We start from the raw sequence: 20,378 nt of genomic DNA on the forward strand, positions 1-20,378 counted from the left end.
TGGCACCCCACTCCAGTACTCTTGCCTGGAAAATCCCATGGATGGAGGAGCCTGGTAGGCTGCAGTCCATGGGATCGCTAAGAGTCAGACATGACTGAGCGAATTCTCTTTCAATTTTCCTTCCATGCATTGGAGAAGGAACTGGCAACCATTCCAGTGTTCTTGCCCAGAGAATCCCAGGGACGGGTGAGCCTGGTGGGCTGCCGTCTATGGGGTCGCACAGAGTCGGACGTGACTGAAGCGACTTAGCAGCAGCAGCAGCAGCATCGTAGTTCTATTTTTAATTTTTTGAAGAATTTCCACCCTGTTTTTCCATAATGACTGCATTAATTTACATTTCCACTAACAGTGCACAAATGTTCCCTTTTCTCCACATCTTTGCCAACCCTTGTTATTTGTTGCCTTTTTGATACTTGCCATTGTGATAGGTTTGACACCAGGGTTTTGATTTGCATTTCTCTGAAAATTAGTGATGTTAACAGAGAAGCTCTATACAGTCAGCAAAAACAAGACCGGGAGCTGACTGTGGCTCAGATCATGAAATCCTTATTACCAAATTCAGACTTAAATTGAAGAAAGTAGGGAAAACCACTAGACCATTCAGGTATGACCTAAATCAAATCCCTTATGATTATACAGTGGAAGTGAGAAATAGATTTAAGGGACTAGATCTGATAGACAGAGTGCCTGATGAACTATTGACAGAGGTTCCTGACATTGTACAGGAGACAGGGATCAAGACCATCCCCATGGAAAAGAAATGCAAAAAAGCAAAATGGCTGTCTGAGGAGGACTTACAAATAGCTGAGAAAAGAAGAGAAGCGAAAAGCAAAGGAGAAAAGGAAAGATATTCCCATCTGAATGCAGAGTTCCAAAGAATAGGAAGGAGAGATAAGAAAGCCATCCTCAGCGATCAATGCAAAGAAATAGAGGAAAACAACAGAATGGGAAAGACTCAAGAACTCTTCAAGAAAATCAGAGATACCAAGGGAACATTTCATGCAAAGATGGGCTCGATAAAGGACAGAAATGGTACGGACCTAACAGAAGCAGAAGATATTAAGAAGAGGTGGCAAGAATACACGGAAGAACTGTACAAAAAAGATCTTCACTACCCAGACAATCACGAAGCGTGATCACTCACCTAGAGCCAGATATCCTGGAATGTGAAGTCAAGTGGGCCTTAGAAAGCATCACTACGAACAACGCTTGTGGATGGAGGTGATGGAATTCCAGTTGAGCTATTTCAAATCCTCAAAGGTGATGCTGTGAAAGTGCTGCACTCGATATGCCAGCAAATCTGGAAAACTCAGCAGTGGCCACACGACTGGAAAAGGTCAGTTTTCATTCCAATCCCAAAGAAAGGCAATGCCAAAGAATGCTCAGACTACTGCACAATTGCATTCATCTCACACACTAGTAAAGTCATGCTCAAGATTCTCCAAGCCAGGCTTCAGCAATACGTGAACCGTGAACTTCCAGATGTTCAAGCTGGTTTTAGAAAAGGCAGAGGAACCAGAGATCAAATTGCCAACATCTGCTGGATCATCGATAAAGCAAGAGAGTTCCAGAAAAACATCTATTTCTGCTTTATTGACTATGCCAAAACTGTTGACTGTGTGGATCACAATAATCTGTGGAAAATTCTGAAAGAGATGGGAATACCAGACCATCTGACCTGTCTCTTGAGAAACCTGTATGCAGGTCAGAAAGCAACAGTTAGAACTGGACATGGAACAACAGACTGGTTCCAAATAGGAAAAGGAGTACGTCAAGACTGTATATTGTCACCCTGCTTATTTAACTCATATGCAGAGTACATCATGAGAAATGCTGGGCTGGAAGAAACACAAGCTGGAATCAAGATTGCCGGGAAAAATATCAATAACCTCAGATATGCGGATGACACCACCCTTATGGCAGAAAGTGAAGAAGAACTAAGGAGCCTCTTGATGAAAATGAAAGAGGAGAGTGAAAAAGTTGGCTTAAAGCTCAACATTCAGAAAACTAAGATCATGGCATCTGGTCCCATCACTTCATGGGAAATAGATGGGGAAACATTGGAAACAGTGTCAGACTTTATTTTTGGGGGCTCCAAAACCACTGCTGATGGTGATTGCAGCCATGAAATTAAAAGACTCTTACTCCTTGGAAGGAAGGTTATGGCCAACCTAGATAGCATATTTAAAAGCAGAGACATTACTTTGCCAACAAATGTCCATCTAGTCAAGGCTTTGGTTTTTCCAGTAGTCATATATGGATGTGAGATTTGGACGGTGCAGAAAGCTGATTGCCGCAGAATTGATGCTTTTGAACTGTGGTGTTGGAGAAGACTCTTGAGAGTCCCTTGGACTACAAGGAGATCCAACCAGTCCATTCTGAAGGAGATCAGTCCTGGTTGTTCATTGGAAGGACTGATGTTGAAGCTGAAACTCTGATACTTTGGTCACTTGATGCAAAGAGTTGACTCATTGGAAAAGACCCTGATGCTGGGAAGGATTGGGAGCAGGAGGAGAAGGGGACGACAGAGGATGAGCTGGTTGGATGGTATCACTGACTCGATGGACATGAGTTTGGGTAAACTCCAGGAGTTTGTGATGGACAGTGAGGCCTGACTTGCTGCGATTCATGGGGTCTCTAAGAGTCGGACACGACTGAGTGACTGAACTGAACTGAGCCTATTTTCATGTGCCTGTTGGCTATCTGTATGTCCACTTTGGAAAAATATCTTTTCAGGTTCTCTGCCTATTACTTTTTTAATGACATTTATATATTTATTTGGCTGTACTGGGTCTTCGTTGCAGCACAGGCTTTTCTCTAGTTGCAGTGAGCAGGGGCTGCTCTTCATTGCTGTGTCCAGGCTTTGCATTGTGGTGGTTTCTTGTTGCAGAGCTCGGGTCTAGGGTGCTCCGAGTTCATTAGTTGTGCTTTCCGGCTCTAGAGCAAAGGCTCAAATGTTGTGATGCACAGGCTCAATTGCTCCCTGATATGTGGAATCTTCCCAATCCAGGCATCAAACTCGTGTCTCCTGCATTGGCAGGCAGATTCTTTACCACTAAGCCTTCAAGGAAGCCCCTCTCCCCATTTTTAAAATCTTTTTTTTTTAACATTGAGTTATATGAGTTATCTATATATTTTGGATACCAACCTGTTATCAGACATCATTTGCACATATCTTTTCCCATTCAGTAGGTGGCCTTTTCATTTTCTTCATAGTTTCCTTATCTATGCAAAAGCTTTTGGTCTGATGCAGTTTTTCTCATTTATTTATTTTTGCTTTTGTTTCCCTTACCTGAGGAGACATACCCCCCGAAGTATTCTAGGGTTAGTGTCAAAGTGAACACTCTCTCTGTTTTCTTCGAGGAGTTTTATGGTTTAATTTATATTAAGTCGTTAATTCATTTTTAGTTTATTTTTTAATATAGTGTGAGAAAGTTGGGTTATTTTTTAGTGTTGTTTTTCCTTCCAGTTTATGCATGTTCAGTTTTACTTCATTTATATGTCCATCTCCTTTTAGCGGAAAAAAAGGCTTAAACCTAAAGTCTGTTGAAAAATACTTTTTCTATACTATTCAATTTGATTTTCTTGTCATTCTAAGGGAAGTACTACTATCCCTCATTTTACAGACGATGATACTGAGCCTGAGTCATTGAACAATTTTCTCAGGATAGTTCTGCTGTTACGTGGCAAAGGCAGAACTGCCTGGGTCCAGATTCCAAGCATTTAACTTGAATTTAGGCATAACATAAGGTTCAAATTTATCCTTTTTGGTGTTTATGTCTATTCTTAAATTAAAAAAAAAGATTGATTGGATGAGATGATTACATCTGAAATTTATTGTGAGATTTAAAATATATATATTTAATTTGGCCAAACTATCCTCTAGTAACAAACACAGACAATCATAAAGATGGGCATTGAACTCAGGTTTATTTGATTGAAACATGTTATATGAGTGACATAAAGAAGTGATGGTTTTTCACTAAGGTGTCTGTTGATTGCCAATGAGTCAGCTATTCCTTCATATTTGTGGCTTTTCACATAATCATAGCGAATACTTCAGTGGAGAATGAGGTCTAGAAATAATCAAGGTCAAGATGATAAAACCCTAGTTTAATGTCTCAGTCATTTCCATTTCCTCTAGATTTTTCTGGGATTAAAAAAATTCACTGTTATAACTTCTACTTTCATGATATAGTCTCCAGATGGCTGACTAAAATTTATTCCATCACCTTAAGGTTATTCAAGTTTTCTACAAAGCAGAACTGGAGGTGGGGGCAAGCATGCAAGCACCTAAAATAGCTTGTTTGAGGATATAAATACTGATGTGTATCAGAATCTATGGTAGAATTGTACTTTTAGAAAGAAGAATATGGATGTTAACAAAAGGTAGACAATAATTAAGATCCTTTGGATGTGTTCTGGGATAATTTTCTTCCTTTTTCATCAAAATTTGCATCTAGGAAAGCCACAATTCCTAGTTTAGATGCCTAAGGAGTTCAGATTGGCATATCTTATCTTCAGCAGAAAAAAAAAAAAGTTATAATATCTCCAAGGACATTTAACTTTCAGCTAAGGTAAAAAATATCTTTGAAAGGATGTACTTTTTGTGTGTGTGTGGCCTTGTCACCCGACATGTGGGATCCTAGTTCCCCAGCCAGTGGTTGAGCCCACGCCCCCTGCAGTGGAAGTGCAGTCTTAACCACTGAACCACCAGGAAAGTCCCAAGATGTACATTTTAAAAGTCAACAATATATTTTGAAAAAAAAAATTATGAAAGTATTTCCTGTAAAATCTGTTTGTCTCCTTTGATTGAAGACTCATGGGTGTGTTGAGAAGTGTTAAATTTATCTGAGCAATGTCATATTTACTAGGCAAATCGCAGGATTATATGAGTAACAAAAGGTAGATACTGAGTTTATGTTTTAATGAAAACATTGTTAAAAATACAAAACTGCAAAAGTTTATTACAGTGATTGAGAAATTCCAAATGGTTCTAAAGACAGAGTTCATGGTCACCCCTCTACCAGTGCATAATGTGATAATACTCAAATGCCTTATCTTGCTTAAAAATATTTAATTAGTAAATGACTTTGTCTTGCCTTTTGTGCAGAAGTCACATGCTCCTTAGCTAGCCATTTATTTCTTTGTATCCTAAAGATGACCACTACCACCACCACCACCACCCCCCATTTGGCCAGATGGATGATTATTTCAACTTTTTTTCCTCCTCACTTCCCATTCCCTACCCACACCCTGCCTCCATTATACGCTGTACCTTACTCGGTCCTCAGTCCTATCACCATGGTTTTGCAAATCTCTCTTTTCACTTATAATATCTTCCTTTTTCACCATTCAGTCATATGTTTCCTTTCTTTAAAATTTAACTCTCTTTTTACAGAAACATATGATTCTCTTCCATCCCTAGTTGCTTCACTCAAGCAAGCTTTTAGCAGTTTACTAACTTGGATTTGTTTATGTTTCCTTGAAATAAGCACTGTCAATCTTTTTCGTGTGTTTGTGTTGTATCTCCAAAAGGGGATTATAGACTCTTTAAGAGAATGTCTTCTAAAAATTCCACCTACTCCAAACACCTAGAACAGTGTTCACTTTGTAAAAATGTGCTAAAACTTCCTTTGACTATCAAAGCCTACAGTATTGATAGTCATGGTAAATTTTAAAATACATAAAGACAGATGTGATATAAATTTTAAATTCACAGTACACTTCAACAATAACTCCCACGAGTATCTACGAGTAATTAGAGCATTGAAAATACATAAATGGGGTGAGGGAAGGCCAAGAGAGATCTCTAGATAGCCTAAGATCAAAAGGTGAAGAGTGTTGGTTTGTTTTCAATCCATCTGTGGGTCGCTGATTAGATTCAGCACGCTGGCCAGCTCCCCCGTGCGCTGGGTTTATTGGCTTAAGAGAAAGGAGCCGGGGGAAGGAAGGCACCATCTGCTGCTTTGAATTAATAGATAACGGAGAAGCAGGAAGGAAGACAGTGCGACAGAGTCTACGCATTCGATGTTGCTGCACTCAGTTATTAGAGTATCCTTGTCTGATTTTGGGGTCCCCAACTCTCCACCCAGATACTCCAGCGAGCCAGAATGGAGGAAGGGCTGAGCAACAAGAAACCCTTCTATTTCCATGGTAGGCTCACCTCAGCATAAAGTATTACCAGTTCTTGGAACTGAAGAATGCAGAGTAGGCAGGGGCGGGGGTTCTACTTAGAGTTGAGCTGCATGGTGGATAGATACATCAATCCGCTCAAAATCTTTTCTTGACGGTTGGTGTATGTAAAGTAAACTGCTGGTATTGGAGTTTACACAGGTGGGACAAACAGGCTGTTTGGTGAGGAAAGTGTGAGGAAAGCTGGTTATAGGAAATAGCCTTTTTTGTGTGTATAACATCTCTCCGACTTCGTCTCAGTGAGATCTCTGAACTTAGTGTGTCTAACAGCTGACAAAAAGTCTGCTTTTGTCAGCTATTCGCTGACAAAAAAGTCATCACTGCTTGATCTATTTCCTCCTCTCCCAAGAACTTTTTGTTCGCGGGACGGGGAGAGAGGTTGAAACCAGGAGAGCTAGGCATCAAGGAGGAAATTAGCCACAACGGGGTAGGAGTGAGGAGGACGGGAAAGCGATGGGATCACTACGGAAGCTCTGAGACTTTGGGGACGCTCCGCGCTCTTCCGGCTCCAGCCCGCTGCAGCCGCCCTTTATATTGCGGACACGGGAGAGTTAAGCCAATAAACACGTAAGCGCCGCTCCCTCCCCAATCGGCAAGATGCCTCTTCGGCTCTAGGCTGCATCGACAGCTTGCAACACTCGGCATCTTTTCTGGAGGCTCCTCCTTCAGCGGCTGCAGATGGCATCCTGCTGTGGGCTCGGGGCTCGCATTTGACTCCCTCCTTTGCCCACTTTGGGTCCACAGACGCACCTCTCCTCCCCCTCCTCCCCTCGTGCTCCTGGGTCAGAACCCAGCTCTCGAACGCCGGGCGGAGGAAGCAGTCTCCGCGACCGAGGCTGAGGCTGAGCAGCAGCGCGCTTGCTCCCTGATTTGGGCAGAAGCGGCCATCCGGGAGAGCCAACCCCCAGCTGCCTCCAGCGCCCCCCACCTTTTGCACCCAAAGCCAGGGGCTCCAGGGAGCCCCCTCTCCAGGCGCCACCATGCTGGACCCTTCATCCAGCGAAGAGGAATCGGATGAGATCGTGGAGGAGGAGAGCGGCAAGGAGGTGCTCGGCTCGGCCGCGTCCGGCGCGCGCCTGTCTCCCAGCCGCACCAGCGAGGGCTCGGGCGGCGGCGCCGGGCTGGGGGGCGGCGGCGGGGCCGGGGCCGGGGCCGGGATGGGCGCCGGCGGCGGCGGGGGCAGCGGCGCGAGCAGCGGCGGCGGGGCCGGGGGGCTGCAGCCTAGCAGCCGCGCCGGTGGCGGCCGACCCTCCAGCCCCAGCCCGTCGGTGGTGAGCGAGAAGGAGAAGGAGGAGTTGGAGCGGCTGCAGAAAGAAGAGGAGGAGAGGAAGAAGAGGCTGCAGCTGTATGTGTTCGTGATGCGCTGCATCGCATACCCCTTCAACGCCAAGCAACCCACCGACATGGCTCGCCGGCAGCAGAAGGTAGGTGCGCCTGGGAGGCCCAGCGAGTAGCGCCGGGACGTTGCCAGGCGGGCGGGGCGAACAATGGGAGCTGGCGGCGCAGCTGGCGAAGAGGAGCTGGAGGAGGAGGAGACCGCGCCCCGGGGAAGGGGTTACAAGGCCCCCCTCTCCGCAGCCAGGCCTCGCCTAGCCCAGCCCGGAGCGTACCAGGAGCTGACCAGGACTGGCAAGGGGCCTGGAGCGCCGCACCCTGTGCCCGGGCCTCCCTGCTGGGGAGCGAGGCGGCCAAGTTCTGCTTTGTGGCCCGGGAGGTTCGGAGAGTGACTTGCAGCCGGCGGCGCCCAGAGAGGCCTGGCTCGCTTGCAGGGCTCCCAGCACTCTGGAGCTGCAGGCGGCTGCGCTCAACTCCCGGCCCGCCCTCCTGGGCGTGTGCTGGGCGGGCAGCGGCGCCCGGTAGGTGGGGGCTCCGTTACGGAGCAAGCGGAGCGCTTCTGAGCTGCGCTCAGGCTAACCCCGGCAGAGAGCCACACCGGGGCAGGCGGGAGAAAGCGAGCCCAGAAGGCGAAGCTTCCCGTGACACTGCGAAGGGCACTCTCCTCCCTCCACCCGGGTCAGCTGATCACAGATTAGAGTGGACCTGGGGGTCCGTGGGACACCGCTTCATTCTGGCTGGGCTTCCTTCCAGTCTCCCTTGCCCTTGCTCACTCACCCAAGAGCAAGGGCAGGCACACCGGCTCCTTCTCCCTGGGTCAGCTCCTCTGTCTTCCTCCCTTTGACCCCCTTCTTTTCCCAAGGTGACTTCGCCGCCACCTTCTGGCCCTCCTAGGCCCTCCAAGCCCTGCCACTACTAGCTTGACAAAGTGCAGCTGGAAAAAGCCTTGTAATGAGAAGCATCAGAAAGCTTTTTGTGTCTGAGGTTGGGGTAAGGCTAAGGCGGCTCCGAGCTGCCTTTGATGTGAAAAAAAAAAGTGCCTATTTCTATCAGCTGTTCTCCAGCCAGAGAAAGGAAGGGTTAGTTAATGCAGGTCGAGGGCGGTGGACCAGGAGTCAGGTACTCAGCTGGAGTGAGTTGTGAAGCAAGTTAGCATCTCATTCTGTCTTTTAGATGAGTCTGCCACAGCTGAGTGGCACAGACTGACAGAAAAGCCAGTGAAGCCCCCAGAGGGCCTGTGTGAGGGGCGATTAAAGCCAGCTCTAACCCTCTCTGAGGTTACTGAGACCAGTTTCTTAAGATAGAGGATTTCTGGGTTGTTGCCATTTAAGACTGATTTATATGCTGCTTGTAGTAGAGTGTTAGGTTTTCCTATATTTATCCAGCCTTATCTTGAGTTAGAACAGATTTCTCTGTTTGTTTTGCATGTATATGTACACAAAGCACCCAGAAGTGATGATTTATTTCAGCTATCACAAGCTTGGTTATCAGTTTTATTAAAGATAAAATTCATTTCCTGGTTGAGAAAGAACAGGTGGGCTACACACTCCTTGCTTAACCCCCCCGCCCCACCCCCTCATCAGTGGTTCCTTGCTTTTTCCATGTGTATTTTGAACTATCAGTAGAGAAAAAGTATTTTCAGAACCGTAAAAATTTTTGGATAGTCTTTTAAGGTTGAGGCTTGGGTTCACAGGGCCTGGTATTTCAAGCTTCAGGTTGAAATTATTTCGGTAATTGTGTTTTTATAGCAGGGGAAATTTCATCTCCAAAATCTCTCCCATTAATAATGCCACCTACTAAAGATGTCCTGTTCCTTTGTCAGTGAAAAACTTGTCACTTACAGAAAAGTTAAGAAACAAACTTCCCTTTATCAGTCAAAAGGCTCTCTAGCTCTGTCCTTCAAATACTGGCTGAAATCCCACCAGAATGGGAAAAGAAATCCATTCTTGTCAAGACCCAGGTCTTCTAAACAGAAGCTTCAGCCACCTGAGAAAGAGCGTCACGAGGCTGGTTTTTCTGATCTGATCTGGTATGTTTTACCCAGATCCATTCAAAGCTGTGGTTTTGAGGGACAAGTAAGGTGTGTTTTTACACATGACCTTAATATCAGAGGGACTCCAGGACAGATTGATAAAACTGGCATTTGGTCAAACTACTTTTAGTTGCTGCAGCAGACTAAATACATATCCCAGCAAAGCTGCCTCCAGGCTGTTGTCTATATTGGTATGCTAAATATCTATCTATTACAAAACAACAACAACAACAACAACAATCTTTCCCCGTTACTATATCTTTGTGTTTGGTGCCTTTTTGGAAAAAACTGTTCCGCTATTTTTCTCTAAGTAGAAAGCTTGAACTTTGATTTTTTTTTTTTTTAAAGGGGAAGTCATTGAAAGTAAAAGTTTGCACAATCATGGTGGTAAAATTTAAAGCCAAGAAATAAGATTGAATTAATCTTGGAGAAATAAAAACTAGGTGTAAAGTAAACATGAGTTTGTAGAATAGAAACGAATGAACTAGAAAAAGAGGAAAAATGATGTAGAGAAAGGGAAGAGAGTGATATGGGGCTGGGGCAGAGAGAACTGCATATGAAAAGCAATTGCTAAATTGGGGGAAAGGAAAGATCATATTGTCAAATAAATCATTGTGCTGTATACCTTAAAGTTGCACAATGTTGTATGTCAATTATATTTCAATAAAGTTGGGGTAGAGGAAGACCATATTATACAGAGTTTAATAAACTTTAGGAAACCAAGTAGTTTACTTGATAATAGTGACATTGGCTACTGTTTTTTAAGTACTTACTGAGTGCAGGGCACTTACTTTAAGTCATTTTTTAGAAGTGGACTTCTTTTAAGGAGAGTCTTAGATTTACTGAAAAGTTGAGAAAAGAGTATAGAGAGTTGTCATACAACCCAGACAGTTTTCCTCTATAATTATCTTATAGTAGTATGGTACTTGTTATACAATTAAAGAACCAATAGCTATACATTGTTTACTAAAATCTGTCATTTATTTAAATGTCCTTAGTTTTTACCTAACTTCCTATTTCCATTCTTAGATCATTTTATGTTCTTCTCATAATTAACTCTAACAATATAGGAATTATGAAGAAACTTAAAATGATAGGAAGTTAGGTAAAAACTAAGGACATTTAAATAAATGATGGATTTTAGTTAGCAGTAATGTAAGGATTACCATCCCCATCTTTAGAAAAGAAAACTGAGACTCAGTGAGGTTTTCTAATTTGCCTAAAGCACTATGTAGACAGATGAGAGAGTGGGAATTTAGGCATGGGGTTCTCTGATTTAAAATCCTATCTTTTTAATATGCAACACTGGCCAGAAGTATTATAAATGAAAAATAGCAGGCTAGCATCCTGACAACATGTCTAGTGTACTTCTTGACTCAAGATTATTTCTATTTGAGTTGAGAGAGGCCTGCCCCTTCTACTTTGAACACCTATCCAAAAAATTCAACATGGGGAAAATAATCCTCTAAGTACTATTTTCATAAAGAATATGAAGGAGAGAAAGGGCTTCCCTGGTAGCTCAGCTGGTAAAAAAGCCATCTGCAATGCAGGAGACCCTGGTTTGATCCCTGGGTTGGGAAGATCACCTGGAGAAGGGAACGGCTACCCACTCCAGTATTCTTGCCTGGAGAATCCCATGGACAGAGGAGTCTGGCAGGCTACAGTCCATGGGATCGTAAAGAGTCGAGCATGACTGAGTGACTTTCACTCACTCACTCATGAAGGAGAGAGATGGCTGTTAGCTGGTAAATTTGAACAGCAGACTGTTATCAGGCTTTCTATATACTTTGAGCTGGGTGGGGGGGAAGTATTTTAGCTCAAAAGAACAATTGGGAAGGAACAGAGGGAAAAGATGCCATTGCTGGATCATTCTGATAGTTAATTACGTAGGCTTCACTTTTACTGGGAAAGAGAATGCCTAGGTTTTCAAATAATCTTTCCAGTTAAAAGAAGGGACTTGAAACAAACTATGTGAAAATATTGTTAGCGAATAAGGTCATGTGCCTGATGTACAGTGAAATCAAATAAACCAAATGTCGGAGTTTGGAGCAGAGAAAGGTTTATTGCAGGGCCAACCAAGGAGAACCAGTGGCTTGAGCTCAAAACCCTTGAACTCCCCAGTGGCTTTTGAAAAGGTTTTTATAGGCTGAATTTGGGGGTGAGGGCTGCAGACTGTGTGTCTTTCCTCTGATTGGTTGGTGACAAGTTAACAGGGCGGTGCTCTGGGAATCTTGCCTCAGCCCGAAGTTTTGCCATTCCCCGCCTGGGTGGGGGTCTTAGTTCTGCAAAAGAGCTCAAAGATAGTGTTGCCTGCGTGTGTGTTCAGTCATGTCTGACTCTTTGAGACCCTAGGGAGTGTAGCCCACCAGGCTCCTCTGTTCACGAGATTTCCCAGGCAAGAATATTGGAGTGGGTTGCCATTTCCTTCTCCAGGGGATCTTCCTAGATGAGGAGTCAAACCCACGTCTCCTTCATTGGCAAGTGGATTCTTTACTGCTGAGCCATCCTATCAATATATTCCTTGAGGAGGAACCAGTACCTGTGACCCAAGGCTCCATTGTTTCTTGGCTGCAGCTCCCTTGTCTCTGCATCCCCTCCCTTTTCTGATGAACAAGGGTATGAACCTGCTCTTTGGAACACAGGGAAGGTCCTGGAGGTTACATAAAGTCTATTTCCTGCAAAAAAGAAATGGGTGAACACAGAAAGGATTTGTACCCAGAAACTGCACAGGGTCTTGCTAAATTTCAATATGTATCATTTGTAGGTATATTTTCCTTGTACTACTGTAAATCTAAATATAGCATGTTGGTAATGATAATTTATGACCACAACAAATCAGGCTTTCACAATGTATGTTTTAGCAGCTGATAAATGATAATTTGAAAAACAGTTCTAAGCCTTTTTTTTCTCTTTTTTGTCAGAATGCTAGAGTGAATACCTAGAAGCTGGCATGGCAGAGCTACACCATATGTTTCTAAATCACGTAGTAATGGTGATGAGTGGCTGCCTCATGTGAACTACCTACTTATAGATGTTCCTGAGGGAATGTAAAAGCAGGCACTGTAAACAATTCTGTGTAATGTGTAAATTGACATGACTTGGTTTTTTTTTTTTTTTTAACTTGACTAGGAACTATTTGTAATGCCTGGATTACAGATGTCCAGAATGAATTATGAGTGCATATGTAGGTGTGTATACATATGTGTCTGTATGTATTGTGTGTGTGTGCTCAGTCATGTCCAACTCTTTGCAACCTGATGAACTATAGCCTGCCAGGCTCTTCTGTCCTTGGAAGTTTCCAGGCAAGAATACTGGAGTGGGTTGCCATTTCCTACTACAGGAGATCTTTTTGACCCAGGGATTGAACCCATCTCTCTTGTGTCTCCTGCATTGATAGGTGGATTCTTTACCACTGCACCATCTGTATGTGTTCACATACAGGCACATCACATACACATAAATACACAGCATGGCATCACCAATGCAATGGACATGAACTTGGGCAAACTTTGGGAGATGGTGAGGGATAGGGAGGCCTGGCATGCTGCAGTCCCTGGGGTCAAAAGACTTGAACACAATTGGGCAACTGAACAACAACAACACCTGTATGTACTAGGTTGGCCAAAAGTTCTTTGAAGTTTTTCTGTACCATCTTATAGAAAACTTGAAAGGAAATTTTGGCCAACCCAATATATGTTGAGAGAAAGGGGCAATGCTAAAGTTGTATCTCTTCTACATGAATTCTTCATTCAAGAGCACTTGAACTTACAACACATTTGGTCTAGTCATGAAGTTACTCATTTCCATGTGATTCAGCTTATATTTTGCTCTAAAATTATGGCTAAATTTGAGTCACTGTTATCCAGAGAAATTCCATCTTTATTCATTAACATCTTTGACTTTGTTGTTCAGTTATGACTCAAAAGCCCATAACTTTCATAAAATTTAAGATTAAGTGCTAGGTTACTAAATATGTGTGTGAGTGTGTGTGTATTTTAAATCAATAGTGGTGATTCATTCATTCAGATATGCTTTGAGGCACTTAGGTTAGCTCCACTCTTCAAATATCTGAAGGGTTGCATTGTTAATGCAACATACAATTTGCATTTTAAAAAATAAAATATTTTCACCTTTTGAGAAGACTAAATGACTGTTCAAACAAGATTCCTTCAAAAAGAATTATGTTTCTCTCTTCTTCAGGAAAAGAATTGAATTCTTTAAATCTGCTTTTTGGCATTCCCCCCGATCCCCCAGTCTTCTTGGTGCAATGGGCAAGAACTGTCATGCACTGATACTAGGAGAGACATTTTGAAGATACAGAAAACCAAAAAAGTAATAAGAGAAGTTCTTGCCTCATTACACACTTAGAATAGCCTTTTGCTTCCCTAAAACTGGACTGAACAACAAAGGAAATTAAATCTTTCATTCCTGAAAAGCTGTACTGTGTTAAGTGGTAAAAGTCAAATAATTCCAAGGTCTATTTCCTTCAAAAGCAAACTTAATACATAACCATAGGCTGTTACATTAAAATATAGCCAGTATTTGGGGCCAAGTGTTTATACAACTTAAGTTGGAATGATCAGGGGTGTTTTACTAACTTAGACCTAAGTTCTAAGCGAGACCAGTTATTCATTGCACCAAATATTCTCTCAGGCTTTGTGAAGAACTGGAAGATAGTTTTGAGGTATGATTCTGAATTGGGGAGTGTATGTTCTAGTTTGGAAGGTGTCAGATACATTGAGAATAAGGTAGTGTTTAATTGTAAGATGCTGATTACAAATACTAAAGTAGGACAGGGGGAGAGAGAGTATGCACGTGTGTGTGTGCATACATGCACATGTACAGGATTGGATATAGTAGTAGTGAAAATCTTCACGGGGCAAGTAGACTAGGGTGAGTGATAGCAAAAACTCAGCCTCTGTGCACTGGTGCCAAATCGAATCTCGGAGACAGAGTTTAGGGTGAAGTAGAAAGGAAGAGATTTATTGCTTTGCCAAGCAAGGGGGACCCAGTGGACTTGTGCCCTTCAAAACTGTATGTCCTAACCTGGAGGAATTCGATGAGGAGTTTCATAGCAGTGGTTCAAGGATGGGGTTGCTGACAAAGAACAGGGTATGTGCAGGGCGTTAATCTGGCCTCAGGTGATCTCCTGACCTTTTCTCTGGAATGAAGATTGTTTCATCAAGTAGTTAACATCTTCCATTTATTGTGAGGCTCTGTTTCTGTAGAAGAGCTGAAAGATATTGTTCTGTATATCCCTTGAGGCAGGCTCCTGTCCCAAGGCTACACTATTGTTTCTCGACTGGTCCTCCTTTGTCTCTGCATCCCTTCCCTTCCTTGATTAGAACTGTTTGAACCTTACCCTTTGGAACTCAGGGAGGATCAGGGAGACTGAAGAATGTTTCATACAAACAAGAAAGGGGGTGCACTTTGCACGGGACAGGGAGCTGAGCACAGAAAGGCGTCTGTGTCCAGGAGCCCCATGGGATCCTGCTCAGTTTCACTAGGTCTTAAAAAATTTGCATGATTTGTGTAACCATAAGGAAAGGCAGGTATTCAAGTTAGGAGAAAAGCATGATGTAGGAGGATTGTGGAAGGGAGTCATTGTTTCTGAGATTAACTATCCCATTCTTTTGGTTCTAAATGACAGAAACCTAACTGAAGTGGCTACATCAATAGAAAAATAAGGGGACAAGAAAGGTTTATTGGTGCACATAATTTAAAAATCCAGTGCAAGGTGCAGTCATGGCTGGATCTAGGAGTTCAAATTACTTCTTTAACAAAGAAGAAAGCTGGCTGATGAGGAGAAAGGTTATGTATTGAAACCTGTGTTTGAGCTCAAACTCTACCACTAATAAACCACCGATTGCAGGAAAGTCATTGTCTGTCTTTGGGATAATTTCTACATCTGCCTTATGAAGAAGGGATAGGGAACCCTCAAATAATCTCTACTGTCACCTCTGTATATAGTATTTGATATATAACAGTTGGTATTTCTTTCTGGGCAATGAGGTCACTCATTATCAAGACATAATTTCATTCAAATTTGTATTTGGTATGTTTGACATTACAAAATAAGGCATTGTCTTCAAAGAATTTGAGATGAAGTTAGAGTTCACTTTGTGTTTTTCGGTGAGGAGATTAAATCTTAAAAGATTACAAGGCTACAGACTGTGCAAGAGATTCAGTTTATGGGATGAAATGGACTGAAAGTATATTTTATTTTGTTTACAGTGTATTTTTCAAATGTTTTAATTCGTTCTCAACATTTAAAACTGTCAAGATATTACATGTAAAAATTTGTGTTTCTGGCTCCTCTTATAACTGGAAAATATAGCAAAGTTGAGCTGAGTTTTTAATGAATCTGCAAAAAGCAACAGAAACAAGACTACTAGTCATCACTTAAATAATGGAATGTTAATCACTTTAAATAAATAAAGTATGCTTGTTCTAAGAGGAACATCATAGAGATTTGATTTGTAGGACAGCAGCAATCTGGTTCTTTCCAACACTATCTCTTCTTGCCATTGCTGCTCTAATGCTGATGGTCTGACCCTTGCCTCTGTAATACATGCAAGAAAAAGATCTAGAATTTGGAACTCTGTGTTACCTGTCTCTGGCAGGTGTTTCTCTGTTGAGATCAGATTTATAGTTTCTGCAGAACTGGAGGGCTAACAGTCAGAATTACCTTATTATTTTTTCATTTGTCCATTGAAGCATGTGAAAGAATTACTTCTCTGTTGTTAGCAGGCAAAGAAAAGGTGATGAAGTCAGTCAGTGATTTAAAGCCTGGCTGTTGCTTTTGACATATGAGGTATAGTGCAGGAAGGAGCATAGATTCTGAAAGTTGAATGCCTAGGTTTGCTCTTCTGGATATACCCCAAGCTGTCTCTGTGATTTGGGGCAACTTACTTAAACACTCTGTGGCTCAGTTTACTCATCAATAAAGTAGGAATAGTAATGGTGTCTCCATCACTAAGTTCTTGTGAAAAGTAAGTGAGCTAATACAGTAAAGCTCTTACAACAATGCCTGGCATGTGGTGAGTACTATGTAAGTGTTTGTTCTTCTTATTGCTAATTTGATATGTACAATTTTGTGTGTGTGTGTGTGTTTTTTTAATCTGTGAAAGGACTGTATGTGAAGTGTTGACCATAGTATGCCTTATATTCAGTATTGCTATCATCCTCATTATCCTTATTGATATGATAAGTAGACTCAGGAGTAAATGGTTACCATTACAGCATCATCTACAGAGTAGATGAGGTTGAGAGTATAATACATCGCTATTCCTTCTTGTGACACTTCATTGACTCTGCAGGCCATTAGTCTCTGTTTCAAATGCCTAGTCAGTTTTTTGACCTAGTAGCTGTGTGACCTTTGGTGTATTATCCAATCTCTCTAAGTCTTAGTTCCTTCCTGTATAAAATGGGGGGAAATAATAGTGAGGATTGCAAGAAAAAAAATTATGTCAACTGCTTAGTAAGCCCTTAATATGTGATAAATGTTGAGCAAATATTACCAGTGATAATATTGTTGGCAAAAAAATTTCTGGTTTTTCCATGTGACGGAAAATCCCAAACAAATGTTTTGGCCAACCCAATAGTAGCTTTCTTGCATTTTTGTCCACCAAATGCCCCCACACTATTTCATACTACCGTGCCTTTGCTCATGTTCTTTCTGTTGTTAGAACAACTTTCTACCTGTCTTCACTTGATTTGCTCTCGTTTGTCCCTTAATTAACTCAGGTATTACCTCCTTCAAGTAATCGTACCCAAAGCTTTATATTGAGTTAAGTGCTCCTATAATTCTCTAGTCTTTTTCTGCTTTTCTTCCTATATATTTAAATTACCTGTTCTGTGAGTCCCTCTCACCCACTAGGAATGTCAAAGATGGGGACCACATTTTTATTCCTTTTTGATTCCCCATCTCCTAAAACAGTGCCTGGAACGTGGTAGATGCTTGTAAACATTGACTGTTGAAATTCTGCACTGATGCTTTATTTCCTCAGTTCAGTTCAGTTCAGTCACTCAGTCGTGTCCGACTCTCTGCGACCCCATGAATTGCAGCACGCCAGCCCTCTCTGTCTATCACCAACTCCCGGAGTCTACCCAAACCCATGTTCATCGAGTCGGTGATGCCATCCAACCATCTCATCCTCTGTCGTCCCCTTCTCCTCCCGCCCCCAATCCTACCCAGCATTAGGGTCTTTTCCAATGAGTCAACCCTTCGCATGAGGTGGCCAAAGTATTGGAGCTTCAGCTTCAACATCAGACCTTCCAATGAACACCCAGGATTGATCTCTTTTAGGATGGATTGATTGGATCTCCTTGCAGTCCAAGAAACTCTCAAGAGTCTTCTCCAACACCACAGTTCAAAAGCATCAATTCTGCGGCGCTCAGCTTTCTTCACCGTCCAACTCTCACATCCATACATGACCACTGGAAAAACCTTTATTTCCTAGAAAGATTCTAATGAGTGGACATGAAGGAGTCTTATAGTCTGTCTTGATCATGGACAAACAACTTACATACTTTTACAAATTACCCCATTTTTAAAATTATTTATGTTGTAGAAACATACCCTCAATTGTCTCCCTAGTCTGGTTTATCTATACCAACAACTGACAAATTTCTAGATCTGTTATAGAGGAAAGTTTTCTTTCAAAGACCATAATCAATTAGGAATTTCTCATAGTGACCGAATCTCAGTTGAACTTGAATCACCATATGGTGTGTTTAAGTGGCCAAACCTTAAGCCAAGGTGAGAACTAACATACTGGGCATGTGTCTTATTTGACTTAATTCTTTCTGAGGGGAAAAAAACATAATGAGTAGTCATCAGTACTAGAGAAAGTTAGGCTATTGAAAATATTCAATCTCAATATTGTCAGAGTTACATAATAGAATCCAAGTTCTACATATTTAGATGTAAGTAAATATGCTTCTTTTCCCTACTTTTATCCTTTTATGGGATTTTGGCTCTACTTTCTCTGTCATTGTATGCTGTCCAAAGTCCTTTTTGAGTATAGCTAGCATGTAAATAAATAATGACTCTAGTGCTTTTGCATATTGGATGAGATAATAAGAATATAAGATGGGTGTGAAATATCTGTAAAGTAAAACTGCTTAGGTGTGGATTTTCCTGATGCTTTTCACTAATCAAAGGGAAAATTACCTTTGCTAAGCCACTCCTTTCATTTAAACAAGCAGAGTAAACATCTGAGAGTCTTGAAAAATAAATTGAATGATCAGGCCTCCAAGTGTTTCAAGATTCTGGCTAGACTTCTAAAACTGAGAGATACTGAATAAACTGATAATATATTGATGTCCTCTGTAGCTTATGGGAGGAAAATATCAGCCTGTGTTTTTCAGGACCATTTCATGCAGTAGGAAAGTTCTCAGATAACTTTGCAATTAACTTCTTTTTTTAATCACTAAGTTTTGAGGGGGCATAGGCTAAGTTTCAAGGCCTCTAGAGGCTATAGTGCTTTCAGAAAGACAATGGGATTTTGGCAAATGTGCACAGTGCTACAGAGAAGCTACTGTGTGACTGAAGAAAGCAAAGGGAAAACATTGAAAAATCTTGCAAATAATTATGCCTTCTGTTGCCCATGCAGAACAGCCTTTTGGTGTGGATGGTAGGCATAGTGTTGTTTAGGCAAATGAGTTAAAATATATCTTGAACATCTCCTTTGGTTATTTTTCTGACAAGTACAGCAACTGTTGTCTATAAGGCAGCGAATGTCACAACATACTGTGTTCAAAACAGCTCTTGGGGGCTCTTCCATATTCAATTTTTGTTTGTTATACATCATCAGACGACATTGTTTTGTACCACTTCTACATACAAGAAATTCACTAAATCCTGTAGGCAAAATATGGAAAAACATTTCAGGCAACCTTCCTGGTTTCTAAGAACCTACCAATCTGTTTGAGATGTTGAAGTACACCAGCAATTAACAGAGCTCATAATATAAGACAGTATATGGTGAGCATCCGAATCTTAAATATTAGTATTTTTCACATCTCCATCCTTGACTCTCTTTATGGCTTGATTAGGTCTCTGCAAAAATCCATATGTTGAAATTCTAACCTGAAGTACCTCAGAGTGGGACCTTATTTGGAAATAAGGTCTTTGTGATGTAATTAGTTAAGATGAAGTCATTGTTGTTGTTCAGTCACTGAGTCATGTCCAACTCTCTGTGATGCCATGAACTGCAGCACACCAGATTTCCCTGAGTTTCCATCTCCCTGAGTTTGCTCAAACTCATGTCCATTGAGTCAGTGATACCATCCAACCATTTCATCCTCTGTTGCCCCCTTCTCCTCCTGCCCTCAATCTTTCCCAGCATCAGGGTGTTTCCACTCAGTCAGCTCTTTGCATCAGGCGGCCAAAGTATTAGAGTTTCAGCTTCAGCATTAGTCCTTCCAATGAATATTCAGGGTTGATTTCCTTTAGGATTGACTGGTTTGATCCCCTTGCAGTCCAAGGGACTCTTAAGAGTCTTTTCCAGCACCACAGTTCAAAAGCATCAATTCTTCAGCACCCAGCATTCTTTATGGTCCAATTCTCACATCCACACATGACTACTGGAAAAACGATAACTTTGACTGTACGGACCTTTGTCGGCAAAGTGACGTCTCTGCTTTTTAATACACTGTCTAAGGTTTGTAATCGCTTTTCTTCCAAGAAGCAAGCGTCTTTTAGTTTTGTGGCTGCAGTCACCGTCCACAGTGATTTTGGAGCCCAAGAAAATGCAATCTGACACTGTTACTTTTTACCCATCGATTTGCCATGAAGTAATGAGACCAGATG

General features: G+C 42.0%; 1 protein-coding gene across 26 annotated transcripts in view; it reads left to right on the forward strand.

Annotated features, from left to right (window-relative positions):
- The window catches only part of CADPS (calcium dependent secretion activator), an 807,294-nt gene that overhangs the window by 338,404 nt on the left and 448,512 nt on the right, over nucleotides 1–20,378 (forward strand). For 11 of the 26 annotated variants that reach the window (XM_081524495.1, XM_081524498.1, XM_081524496.1 and 8 more), the window contains exon 1: nucleotides 7,176–7,619. The exons of 2 other annotated variants lie outside the window; for them this stretch is intronic. In XM_081524495.1, the coding sequence (XP_081380621.1) occupies nucleotides 7,176–7,619 (444 nt within the window). Of the gene's footprint in view, nucleotides 1–7,175; nucleotides 7,620–20,378 lie in introns of those variants that run through there. 13 more of the 26 variants (XM_081524509.1, XM_081524508.1, XM_081524518.1 and 10 more) reach the window with 3 other exon arrangements.

Source organism: Giraffa tippelskirchi, chromosome 9, assembly GCF_054371585.1.
Source record: "Giraffa tippelskirchi isolate mGirTip1 chromosome 9, T2T-mGirTip1v1.2.pri, whole genome shotgun sequence".
Lineage (NCBI taxonomy): Eukaryota > Metazoa > Chordata > Mammalia > Artiodactyla > Giraffidae > Giraffa > Giraffa tippelskirchi.